The 13,946-nt window shown below is 35.2% G+C and overlaps 1 protein-coding gene across 2 annotated transcripts in view; it reads right to left on the reverse strand.

Moving 5' to 3' along the window:
• The window catches only part of ATF2 (activating transcription factor 2), a 42,990-nt gene that overhangs the window by 6,371 nt on the left and 22,673 nt on the right, over positions 1 to 13,946 (reverse strand). For both annotated transcript variants that reach the window (XM_031055905.1, XM_031055901.1), the window contains 3 exons: positions 10,553 to 10,702; positions 8,559 to 8,765; positions 2,794 to 2,899 (listed from right to left, as the gene is read on the reverse strand). In XM_031055905.1, coding sequence (XP_030911765.1) covers positions 2,794 to 2,899; positions 8,559 to 8,765; positions 10,553 to 10,702 — 463 coding nt within the window. The remainder of the gene's footprint in view (positions 1 to 2,793; positions 2,900 to 8,558; positions 8,766 to 10,552; positions 10,703 to 13,946) is intronic.

Here is a 13,946-nt window from a genome sequence, read left to right on the forward strand (position 1 = left end):
TAGTCACCTTCTATCTACCTTTTTAAGACTAGCTACAGAAAGAACACAAATTGCCCCTTTTAACGCCCCCTATGCTGCAGCCTCTATCTATCTTCTTTTGTACTCTGTTTTGAACAAATGTTCTTGAATATTAAGATGTCCTTGTGAAAAATATGGAAAAATACCTAAAAAAACCTCTTTCTCCCTTAAAAAAACCCAAACTCTGAATACCACAATACATTTTCTTCTCACTAATTTTCACCTTTGTCCTACTACAAGCCCAGGAAAATCCTAACACAATACAGTGAGTACTGTAGAAGACTTTTAGAAATTATCTAGCATAGAAGATAACATGAAAAATAAATGAACAGCATCTGGATATCTTGTATACAGAGCACTTTCCCAATCCACAGTTGAAGATGCAGTCAGAACCAACAGCATCCTTTCCTGGAAAATAAAAAAGTTTAAGCTGGCTGACTCAAAGTAAAATATCTATTTTTCTGGTTTCTCTGTCCTGATGACATCATCTTTTGAAGCAGGCACAAGACTTTAAAATAAGGAAAACATGATCCCAAAAACAATTTTAGAAGAAAGGGCTATGTGCACTGTCGTGCTTTTCACTTGGCTTGAGAAAAAAATGTGTTTGGGAAATACAAAAGATCATAAAAAATATGTAAAAATAAAGGCCAAGTGATAGATTATTTGTTCCTATTTAAGGGCATAATGCATGAAAAACCATCAAATTGTGGACTCGGCTGTTAAAATGTGGTCCGTGCAGTGCACAATAGTCAGCACTGCAGGAGCTCTTTAAGCTGAGGTCTTCAATTCCTTCCAGAGACAAGACTGTTAAACCACTCACTACATTTTTGAAGCAATTCCACTTTGATTATTTGATGAATGTAATATGTTTATTTAAATACACTTTATAGGAACACCATTTTCATGAACACATTGACTGAAACAATTTTTTTCTCTCATAAAATGTACTGTGGATATGTCACTTAGCCAACATAGTTTCCTAACAATATTCATGCAGAGATAACGTGACAAAATCCTTTCAGAGGAATGGCATTACAACTATCATTCATGTTAAGCTTTTACTTTCAACAGACTTTCCAAGAAACTGAGCTATGTTTTCAATTTCCTTGCACAATACTATTTTCCTCTAAAATGTAGGCTTTTGCCACTGATTAGTATTTCAGGTCTGATTCATTTTGTATTCTTTACTGAATCAGAAGCATAGTCCTTTACTGAGGGCTGAAAACAAGCACTACTAGACAGGCCATTCACTAATCCTTCAACAAAGAAATCCTTGGCATGGAATCACTTTGACAGTTTATGACTTACGATGAAATATTTTACATCCCAATTCAGGAACATGAATCCTCAAAACATCAAAATTTAAGAAACCTATGGTTTGTTTTTTGTGGGGGATTTTTTTTTTGTTAAAAACCTTGCATGCATAATGCCATCCCCCTAGTAGCTTCTGTATGAAATTATGTTGTTCTGTCAGATGGGAGCCATAATGGCCTCATCCCTGCAGCAATCATTGTTAATATAAATCCCAAACGTATTTCTATACTGTTCCAATTTACTCCAAGATGCTATTTTCTGTCTTGTCAAAATGACTGGAGATCAAAGGACCAAGATTTATAAGCTCAAAACTGACAAAATCAGTATTCTAAATATATATGGCAATACCGAGTTGCTAAATCTCCTGAATCTTTTAAATTAAAAAATATTGCCCATTCTGATGAAATTGCTTACAATGACTACAAGTAAAGATGGTGGCTATTAAGTTTTATCGCAAGCACCTGAGGATCTGTTTGCATGCAGTACAAAATGTTCCTTTATTCTCCTGAATTACTGACACTGGCAAATTAAAATGAAGTGGCTACATATGGCAGAAACAATCTTCACATTTACAAATATCTTGAAATATCACTAAATCATAAAAACGAAAGCTGTGGGTTATATATTATGAATGTTGTCTAATGCATTCCCAGCTCAGTTATTTGTAACAAATTTGTGTACAATGGACAAAATTGGCCATTTATTCTACAGCAGCAGCAGCTGGTTCTGGCACTGTGTATCACAGCCAAAAAGGAAGCCACAAGTCAGGAAAGCACAATTAACCTTTAAAATGCTGGAAGGATGAAAAGTAAATAGAACAACTTAAAAATCTGGATTAGAAAATATTGGTATTGACAGTGTCAGTGTTCTCCTCAATACTAGAACTGTCTTCAAAAATACCCTCTCCATAGAAAAGAAGTAATTTAATGTGGATATCAAAACAAACTAGAAGACATTGTACAGTAGGAGCCATGAACCTGCATCTGATTATTTTAATGGCTTGACTGATCCTGGATGTTATGGTAAATGAGGACAGCTGTTATAGTACCTCTACTGAAATCTCATTACAATGAAGGAAAAACACCCACAAGGACCTTTCACTGTATTAGGCTACGATAAAGTATAAAAAATGGTTTGTCGTGTGCTCTTAATACTTTAATTATATTTTCCAAAGCAGGTGTAGTAACTGATAGTTCTTAAATGCTAATTATCATATGCATTCATTAAACCAACATAAACCTTTCAATGTTATGTAACAATTTAATTTTGACTTAAACATATATTTTTAAATATCATGTAATATTTCCTGTCTTCCAATAACTTCAAGCTTATAAAAAAAGATCTTTAATGTAATATATGTAATATTAGAACCGCACTTCTCAATTTTAATGCTCATTCAGTTAATTTTGGCAGTATTTCATTGATGCAGCCTCAGGCTATAGGTAATGGAACATTACTCACTATGATAGCCAGATTTCTTCTGCATGGCAGTTACAGGGCAATCTTTATGAGCCAGAAGAAGCTGTTTCAGCTGTGCCACTTCATTTCTCAGCAGGGTGACTTCATTCTAAAGGAGAAGAAAGTTATGTACTTTACCAGGCTCAAACTATACACGTTTTGAAGGTAAGCATTAAGTTTTATAGGATTTTCAGTTGTTCATTTAGGGGTAGCTGAAACACAAGCAGTTTCAATTTTATATATATTGCAAATATATATATATATATATAAATATATATATAAAATCTTAGAAAATACAAATATTAGCTGAAACTTGGCTAGCTTTGTTACATTTACTGGGATATGCTTGAATTTTTCTAAAAAATATAATGTATGTTTTTCAGTTTGCAGATGCAGAGTCTACATATAGTCTCATTCACATGATCCAGCTACTGTGAGAGTCTTCTCGAAGGTTTTGTGACGAATTCTAATCAGAGTAAACCTACATTTAGCTCCATACATTTTAACAAATGTCAAGGCCAACATTAAAAAAAGGGAAAAATAGAAAAGAAAATCAAAAAAGCCAATGCAGAATAATTTTTTAGTGACTCTATTTATACTTGGACTTCAAAAAAGAAAATCTCACGTAGTGGAAAATAATTTAGCAAATACTGGTTGATCCCCAGACTGATTTTTATTTTGGCAGCCATACATAAAACATGGTCTCTGAAGGAATCATTGATAATAATGACAAAATCCGGAGATGTCGCTAAAGCACAGTGCAATCTAAGAGACAGCACCTGCACAATCCAGTGCCTGGATTCATTTCCAGACTCTGCCTTTCCACTGCTGGGTGACCTTGAGCAAGGTCATTTCACTGCTTTGTGCTTCAACTTGCCCATTTGTAAACTGGAGAGCTGCAATACTTACCTTCCCTGGAAAGCAGCTTAGTGACCAGAGATGAGGAGTGCTATGTAACTGCATTGCATGTGACAATCCAAATTAAGAATGGTGTGGCATTTTGATTGACCCATTTTTACTTTGTAGAGTAGAAAAATATTTATGAATCAAATTATCTGTAATGCTTTGTGATCCCCATATCTGGACACAATATGTGTTTTTCATGGGTTATTTTATTTTGAATATAAATCTTTTCTATTAACACTTGATGTTACTTCAAGTATAAGAACCTTTGCATATTATTGTAAGATACCACAAATGTGACATAATAATTTAGTAAATGCTTATGTTTCTACATTTAGAAGCAAGTTAAAGAAAAAAAAACAACAGAGGAAAACTAGATTGCATCTGAAATTATCTGCAAAATAAACTACAAGAAAGTAAAACTATTCACTTGCAAGCAAGAAATAAGGCAATGCAGCCAGAAATGAGATGAATTACAAGTTAAAGGATTCCAAAAGAAAACAATTCTTCCAGGACAGAACTTACTAGGTTTAATTACACTAAGTAACTAAAATATCAGACTGTTCAAAGAAAAGCTCCTCTTTTGTGTTCCCTCTCTCTCCATTTAGAAGACAACAAATTTCAAGCCTTTATACCTGCAAAATTCTCTTAAGGTCTCCTTTCCTATTCAGCCCTTTTATGTGTGGAATACCCTTTAGAAACTTTTTATTAAATGCAAAAGCTGGAAGATGCCAAAAATCTGATTCACAGACATTTGTAATGAAAGAAAAATGTGACTGCAAACAAAAAGGTTTGCAATGATAGAAACCCAACCAAAAGCCCCACAAATTCTCTACGAGGTGGCATTACATATCCTGAAACGTTAGGTGGTTAAGAAAGCACAGGACTACTGCCTCCAGCTCTGTCTGCCCTTAGTTCACCATGTAATTTACTGAGGAGCCACAAATCTTGATACCATGCAGGCAGCTGCAGAGAATTGACATAGGTTGGGTAGAAAAAAACACATTGATATAGTTTTGAGACACCTGATAACCTACAGAAGCAACAGTGTCTAAGACTATGAAATATAGTTCTGTTAGTTCAAAGCAACTCTGGCAAGCAGGAAAAGGTTTGCAGAAATTTTCTATTATGTCTCCCACATTTTAAGGAAGAATTTTATATACAAACAGCACATCTAAGTATGAAGTTGCTGTTCATCTGTGGAAGTAAAATTATATATTTATGAAAAACTTTTATAATACAGTTTATAACTCAATGTCAGCTGTATTAAAAATATTAAGACTACTGCTAGCATAAATACAAAAAGCAATACATTATCTTATATTATCTTATTAAAGCAAACTTGAAAAACACGGATCAGCATTCCTATATAAAAGAGACTGAGGTAATTTCTAGAACAATGGTAGCTGTATATTCCATAACAACAACACTGGTGCCAACAGTACCACATACAATGCACACACCACTTGTGACACTAGAACAGAGTTCTGTCTGCTGGACACATGGATGGGGAATGTCACAGAAAGGAATCTATGGTTGCCATTTATGTATTACCAGCAAGAACCACTTCTAACTGGTAAAGGGGGCTGTTCAGAACCCATTCTTATACATATTTGCTTGTGACAACAGTAAGTCCTTCCATCTCATTCAAAACACGTGAATGTGTGGTGGTCATTATGTATGTGGTTAACCTGTGGAAAACAGGCTACCAAGAAACACATGAAATAAACACTTTTAACAGGTGGCATGAACAAAGATTATTTCAGATTTTCACACTGGAAAGGTTCTCATCATCAGTGAGATAGAACCAAGTGCAGGCATCAACAAGTCTTTAAAGAAATATATAATATAGCTCACATGCTGTTGAGAAGAATTTGTATGTTCCTGCATTTCAAAATGTGCTAGCATTAGAAAGCAGGTTTCTGGAGAAAACAGATTGACTTGTACCTGCATTCCATCCTTCAAAAGATGCCTTCCCTTCTGCATTCTTACGAAGGGAGGACACAGTGTATGACACATTCTTTTTTATCTGCCTGTTCTTCCCTGTATCCAAAATGCAGATGTAATAGGTGGGACCATGGGACCACATTAGCCCTTGCTCAGCATGGTGTGGGACAACACTTGTGATATGTTATTACTCAAAGTATCATAAGAGGCAGGTAAATGTGACTTCTGGGGATAGGGGACTGCCTGCAGCTGAGTTAAACAGCGTTCTTCCTGCTTCCTTTTTGGGCAACTTCCTCTATGGGAAAGGATCTTTACTTATGGGCATACTTTCATAATTTAGCCTTCCTAAACAGCTTCTTCAGCATCAGTACAAATCATCACTCAACTGCTGCTCACTGAAAACCCACTGGGACCTCATGAGGAAGACAGGCCATTCTTCTAAAGCTTCACCCTCTAAGATTATTAAAGCAACAGGGACCAAATAGAGAACATATAATGCACTTTGGCATCTGATCCTGCAGTGTGGCTCAGCGGCCACTGTGAGCATGGTTAATACCTTCTTATACCTTGCAGGACTGTGCAAGGCACAGAGGCCACACAAGGTGAGGAATAAAATTTAAGATCAATAAACAAGTCAACAATAAATAGAAAACACAGTTCTCAAGAAACAAAACAGTAAATAACCTTCAAAATATTGGAAGCATGTAAAAACTTTCATAGCAGAACCTATAATAAAGGCAGCCTAACTAACCTATATATGTTACTGGTGATGTAATAGATGGAAATTTTCCTTTCAGCAAATATTTGAAAAATACTGCTTCAAAATGAAGTTACCTTCACACATTTAAAAGAAGAACTTGACAGAAGTTAACATACAAATTAAGTACAGGAAGCTAATATAAGAAAAAAATAAACTAAGTAAACATAAAAAATACATCAACAAAGTAAACCTCTGCAAAACAGATACGTACTGTTAGTGAGCTTGCAGTCTTACAGCCCTTCCCACTGCCATGGGAATCTCTGACACAGACATTACAAGAAAGCCAGTGACAGCACTGAATGGAGTCAGAAGTGTTACATGCAGCAATGCAATTCAGGTGCTTCACTATGAACTTGCTTTTGGAAATGTGACATCTTGGCAACTTCAGCTGAGCAGGCCACCTACATATTAAACTAAATGTGAACTACTAAACCTGCATTAAGGCAAAACTCCAAACTTATTAAATTTTCTATTAAATATAAAGTAAGTAATCATGGGTCATTACTGCCCACTCTGCTGATCAGCTGTGTCAAGTTATTATTATGGAAATATAGGATTGATTAATGTTTTCATATAAAGCACATTGTAATTATTTCTCTGATATCCAATTTTCTTTTCAAGTTTTTCTGTTCTTTACAGTTAACAGTTTTGCTTTTGGTAACTGTAAGAAAATCTTTCTTGAATTCACTGTTACTGAATTAACACTTGTAAACATTTTGTTTATTGTACTTATGTGATTTTTTTGTTATAAAACTTGGTATATATATGTGAAAGGCAGTTCACATGATACCAAACATTACTTTCACTAAAAAAACTGAATTATGGCTAATTTTTTCATTCTCCTTCACTCCTTTCTTTGATTATTTAAGCTACAGTGCTACGTATAATTATGTAATTAATTGACTTAATTGAGGGCTGTGCATTAAATTAGTATGTCTAAAGACTGAACAGGTGTGAGAAGAATACATATTTACAAGAAATTTAACTAATGCTTGTGCAGAGTGTCATGATTCTTGGAACACAGGAAACCATTTCATGGTGTGCACTTAGGCAGGAATCTTTTACATTTCAGGGTCTGGGATGCTGAATATTTTTAAAGACATGAACATGAAGATGACTGATATCATGTAATCAAAGTTACAGTGTAAAAAATAACCTCAACATGCCCTACTTTCCTGTTGATCAAATTGTGATGTTTTCTATACCAAACAGCAGGAGAGGTGAGTTTTCATAGGAAGATGATGATCTGTGAATTTGACTCAGTGAACAGCTCTGATGAAGAAAAACAAGTGACACTTAAACATATCAAAGTATGTCTCACTTTGCATTTTCTAAGTGAACACTTCACAGTTTTTCTTTTCAGCAACTTTCAAAACAAAGCTTTTAGACTTTTTATTTTGAAAACAATAATTTCTGCCAATTTTTTATGTGCTGCTGGAAAACATTAGGAAAGTATGCTTTAATATTTAATAGCAGGTTAAACAAAAGGGTCATGGATTGTTCTACCGGAGAAAAGTACATTCCCATGGTGACTTTCTGAGATCAGATGAGGTGGAAAAGTGACCTGCAACATACACTGGCCCTACCCTCTTACAGTACACTTTATAGGTTTTAGGTGTTGCTGGTTAAAATTTGCAATGCCACTGCTGTACCCATCCTGTGGGCAAAAGAGGCCCTCAGTACCCACTGATATCAACCTGGCACCTTTCACGAGCATTACATTCACTTTAAAGGAAAAAAAGTGAAGTTGAAAAGAACCAAAGAAAATAAGCCCAAAACTTCCTCAAATAACCCAGGCCATGATACAAATTAAGAGCAAGATATGTTCAAGGTAAGACTATTACTTTGCTCATAAGTGTTTATTCCAACACATCTTGTCATCTTAGTTTAGTATCATAGGCTGAAAGTTACTTCACATGGAATAAAGGATAGAAGAGTATGATCCTTAAATTTACACATCTAGAAATATGAGTATGTTCTTATCCTCTATTTTACTGCTACATGCAACTAGTTCTGAATTTCAAGCCCGAGCTGAGCCACCAGTTATAAAACCATTTATATTTCCAATTTCATGTAAAGTTTTAAGCTCCACTGATCAAGGATTACTGTGTAAGAATAAAAAAAACTTATTAATTTTTCCTTGAAATAAAAGGTATACCTGTAATTGGCCATTTAGTGAGCTCAGGTCCTCAGCTTTTTTCTCCAATGACTGCACCCAGACTTTCCGTTTCTGCCGGCACCTGGAAGCAGCAGCCCTGTTTCTCTCCAAGAACTTTCTCCTTTTCTCATCAGGGTCTTCATTGGCAGCTCTTCTTCGCCGACCGCCTGTATTTGGTGTTTGCGGCGTAGGCTGAGCTGGTGATGCCTGAAAACAGCCATGACTTAACCTACAGCTCTGGTATAAACAGCCAGCACATCTTGAGAAAAGCATTCAAGGCATTTCTAAATACATAGAGGTGAAAGCTGTGCCCATTTAACTCTACAGTGATGTTTTTAAAACTTTTACCCATACTTACTCTCCTGATCATCTTACATTAACATATTGCATCCAAAATAGCTTTCAAGCTGCATTTAGTAGGAAATGAATTTTCTAATTTTTACTCTTCCCACACACCTAGTCACAACTGAAAAATTACACAATTGCTTATGCCCACTACACAGAAGCTGTCTGACAAATGTTGGCAGTGCTGAGACTCCCTGATCCCGGGAGCTCCAGACAGCGATTTCCTACTCATTCATGTGTTCCCTACCACTGAGTAACAATTTCCCTTAATCTACCCACATTACATGACAGTATCAAAATACTTCAATACTTTAAATTATACATTATACTCATTTCACAGTTGTACACAGACCCTAGACAAAGATTTAATGTAACAATATAATGGGTCTTAAAATCCTTTAAAGAGATAAGATAGACAGGTCCACATGACATTCACAGGTGCATCTCCACATTCAGTCTCACACAGCAAGCAAGTTTTCCTTTTAAATTAAAAACCCCAAACATGTACCAGCTGGCATATCAATTTGGCATTAATTCTAAATAGCTAAGAATAAAAAACCCCTGGGAACTCAAATCAATGTTTTAAGAATGAAACACTTGCTATTTTTGATTAATACTAATTGTAAAATAACTCCAAGACAATCAAACAGCAATTTTCATCTTGAAAATTCTGCTATGTGATATTTTGAAAAATATTCTTTAGAAAACCACAAGGCAGTATGGGGAAACAGCAGCTTTAAGAAAGAGATCCTTTTACGATGGGTCACTTTTTTCCCCTGTTCTGTTCCAAACATTTTTGTTTTGATACATTATTTGATTTCACTGGCCAGGGTAAGAAACTGAGGCTTTCATTGCAGATAAGTCCTGTCAGTTCTGGGCCAGGTGTGTAGCTTTTATAAAATTAATATTAGGCTACAAATTCTGAAAATAACTCTTTGAGATTTTTATAAGCAGTTTGAAAACACATTCCAGAAGGTTTTTAGAAACAGAACAGCTACAGTCCTCCAGGATTCACCAGGAAGTGTATCTTTCCTCCAGCAGCATGCCCACTTCCAGTCTGACTCAGAGGTTTTGTCTTTTACTCCCCTGTTCTGATCTATCATCCCAAAAGGACAACAAATCACACCTAAAACCAGAGCCCCCCTTCCAGAGCCTGAGATGATGAAGTACCCGTAATGACACAGCTGAAACTCTTCCTGTGGCAGCCCAGAAAAGATCCTTCAAGCAAATTAACACAAGCATGACACCTGATGCAATAAAAAAATTTCTAAGTGCACTTACGATACAAAAACATAATAAACATAAAACAGATGCAACAGAAACACAAAATAAAAACACTTATTTTTTCAAATATATATATTTACCAGCTGTAAAAAATTCAGCTACCACAGAATCTCCTAACAATGAACTTCAGAAATCAGGACTTAGTTCTAAATTTGAGCAGATAGATACTACCTGTTATGAAATCATCATAGATTTTAGAAGCATTTAAGAACATGTAAGACCTGTAAACATTTTACTGCTATAGAGCTATTGATTAAAAGAGAAGTCTGTTAATCTCTATTTTACAGACCAAAGGTATAGAAAAAATATATGTATTTGCAAAATAAAAGGAGGAGGTAGGAGGCCCATGCCCACTCCTGTCATACCGGTGTTTCAGTTGTTGAAGTTGCAGGCTGTTGGAGTGACTGTGGCCGTGGTTCCTCTGACTGAGTCCTAACCAACCCACTTGCATGTCCCTTGGCAGTATCTCCATTTGTTACCTGAGGGTGCTGCTGGGTCAAGGCTGCTTTCAATCTCTGAAAGCAGAAGATAAAGAAGAAGAAAAGAAATATTCTATCATGCTAGCTTGAATCATTAATCATTTATATAAGCAGTTACTTCCACTTTGGAAACAGGAACTCCAACTCATAAACAGGTGCTTCTTTTTACAGGCTTTCAACAGTGACCTATGCATATACCTAAAAACAGGGGGTAAATTCCTGCCATCATGGTAAGAGCAATGAGGTTTACATAAGATCCCAGGAAGGGAAGGATGGTAAACTGTATGGAGAAGTAAGCAGAAAGCCTCATCTGTAGTGAACTGTGCCCACAAACAGATGAGTGGAAGGCCATAAACAGAAGGTGGTAGTACCAGTAGAGTAACGATGACACATGAAACAAAACAGGGAACAACCAGAACACAAGCACCTTTTCACTTGAAAAATTTTGGTGTTCTCTATCTCTATTCATTTTTAAATAGCTTGTTATGCCTCCACTAATTCATGGTCTTTACTAATACTCACCTCTGCAATCCTTCCTATGGGTAATTAGATAAAAGCCAAGATCTTTGCTGAAACAAACATCTAAATACTAAGAAGCTTCAGGTTATACATAAAGTTAATTTATGTAGAAGTATGCAAGATAACTACTACAGCATGCTACTTTGCAGTAAAAAACTGCTAAAAGGTTTGATGTTCTTCCTTTACTGCAAACAGCCACTATGAAGAACAGTAATGTGCAAGTTCAGCTGTATATAATACACCCAAGAGTTACTAACAACCTGATGGATGATTTTAGAGCATTTTACTGACTACCTGTTGAAAAATACTTCATTCAACTTTTAGTGAAATCTATTAAAACTGTAATATAATACATTCTATTTAAAACTATTTCTTAATCTTAAGTGACAAAGTGTCCAATTTCAGCAGATACAACTGCTTGTAATTCCAGATTCTTTCTTAAAATTCCATGAGTACTGTACAATTTATCATTAATTTTTTTGGTTTTACTGAAGAATTTACCTTCCTAGAGAAACAGTGTTAGAAAATGTTTTTCTATTGTGTTCTATTTTTTTAAGAATCCAATACAAGTTTAAGAGAAGATTAATGACTTAAACATGTAAGTTTGTGGAAATCCTGATATCTTGTAACATCATATTTTGAAATATGAACCAAGTGTTGCTCACATACTAACATTACTAGAACGTCTTACGAATACTAGAGAGAGGCAGCATTTAGCTAGCTCAGAATAAACAGAAAACTCTGCACCTATTTATGAAGATATTCTCTATAAATTGTATTATCCAATGTCTCCCAACAATTAAGCCAGTGAAATACAGTAACAGCTCTCTCCTACCTTCCATAATGACAGGCTTTCCTGGATCCTATGCTACAATTAAAACAACAGATTGCAGATTACCTCTGTCAAAACTGCAAAATATTTTCAGGTCTGAAATATGGCAAGTTACCATCAACTGCATGGATTTGGTAGCACATAACCAAGGAGCAGTAGGCATCCTAACTGAGGGCTACAAAGAGAATCAAGAAACTCCAACCCTCCTCTACTAGCCTGCTATTAAGGAATCTTTAGCCAGTGACTTCTGCAGAGATTGCTCTGGATTGAATTAGCAGCACATTACATCAGTTAGGAACCATCCAAGTGCACATGAAAATTAGGAGTAAATCCCAACAGCTAAATGAGCTGTTGTTCCTCACCTCATTTACTGTTATCAACTTCATAAGTTTCCCAGAATAAAGAAGACACTTCAGAAAATTACACAAACCAAATTTACTGTAGCTTCCAGTGCTCAACTTAACAACAAAAATTTAGGACAGCTGCAAGCATTAGGGTAGGATAACAAAAAATTTTAAGATAATATGTCCATAATTTTTAGTATACGTACAGCACTCTGAAAGCCCTGAGATAGTTAACACTCTAATTAAACTCAAGAATTGACTTGTACCTTCCTAATTCTCCTTGGAAAAACAAGCTAACAAAAACATTTCAGTCCCTGTCTCCAGCAGACCTAAGTGTTTTCTGAATGTCTAACTAAAATTACTAAAACCAAACTCTATGATCTACCTGCAACAACTGCAAAATTGATGGCCGATGATTCCTCTCTCTCTTTAAGTAATCCTGGTGTCTAAATTGTAAAATCTACACAACTACTACCAGGACTATCAGGGAAACACATCACATCCAAGTCAGTTTTTAAAATAATATTTTTAAAAGAAACTAGGAAGTATTTAATACCAATATGACCTTACTGTATGTTATTAGGGTAAGATTTTTGCAGTATATTTTCATTTACGACTTAAATAACTCTAGAAGTATTTCTTTTATCATAACTTGCTGTTAGGCAGGACATGACAAATTTTCATCAGTCCTAATCAAGAGAGCAGTAAAAGTACAAATCAGTTAAAGGGTAGGCTCTCTTCTATTTCAAGCTGTCATACTAGGAGAGATTTCAAAGCTACCATCTCAAAAATGACATATATCGGGTTTGCATGGTAATTGATGAGTTTGCACTGGGACGTGCAAAGTTGGACTTTACTTACTGTAATGTCAACATTTAAACATTATATCCTGTAAATTCATAAGTAAACAAACTCCTTCTGAGGATTAGATTGCTAAATGCAATGTACTATGAAAACAGGAATAGGAAATAATTAGATTTCATTTCAAATTACAAAGTTTGAAAGTTGAAATTAAAGTAGTTAGGAATAAATAATCCACAAATGCAGACACATTGTGAAAATCTGAGGAATATTTACAGATTTTCACAAGTAGATTTCCAGCTTGTGTGTTTAATAAGTTTCGTATTTTAAAAGGTAATGCTGGAGTAAAATACTATATGGGTGTTGTGCTTCTTGTAACAGTTACCCCATATTCAATGAGAATCTCATTTTTAACAATCAAGAATACAGAAACTCAGAATAAATGTATATAAGCATTTTTATGTGGAAAAGCTTGATGACAACCGAGGTTTTTTGGTATTACTTGGTTATAGGCAAACTAACAGAGGTTAATAGCTTTTAAAATCTTGATTAGCAAGGTTTTATCATTCATGTATATCCTTGAAAACAAATCCTCACCACATCTGTCAAAATTCGGTAGGACTGGATCATTCCATCAAGAGCTCACAGAAACAAGATAATATACTCCAGAAACAATTTGTGAAAAACTCAGATCCATATTTCATATCTGCCACAAAAGCTCATCAGAGTAATAACCCTCCTTCTCCTGGGTGTTATCCTACCATCTGCTCCTCTATTACTTATC

The sequence above is a fragment of the Geospiza fortis genome, unplaced genomic scaffold (assembly GCF_000277835.1).
Source record: "Geospiza fortis unplaced genomic scaffold, GeoFor_1.0 scaffold112, whole genome shotgun sequence".
NCBI lineage: Eukaryota > Metazoa > Chordata > Aves > Passeriformes > Thraupidae > Geospiza > Geospiza fortis.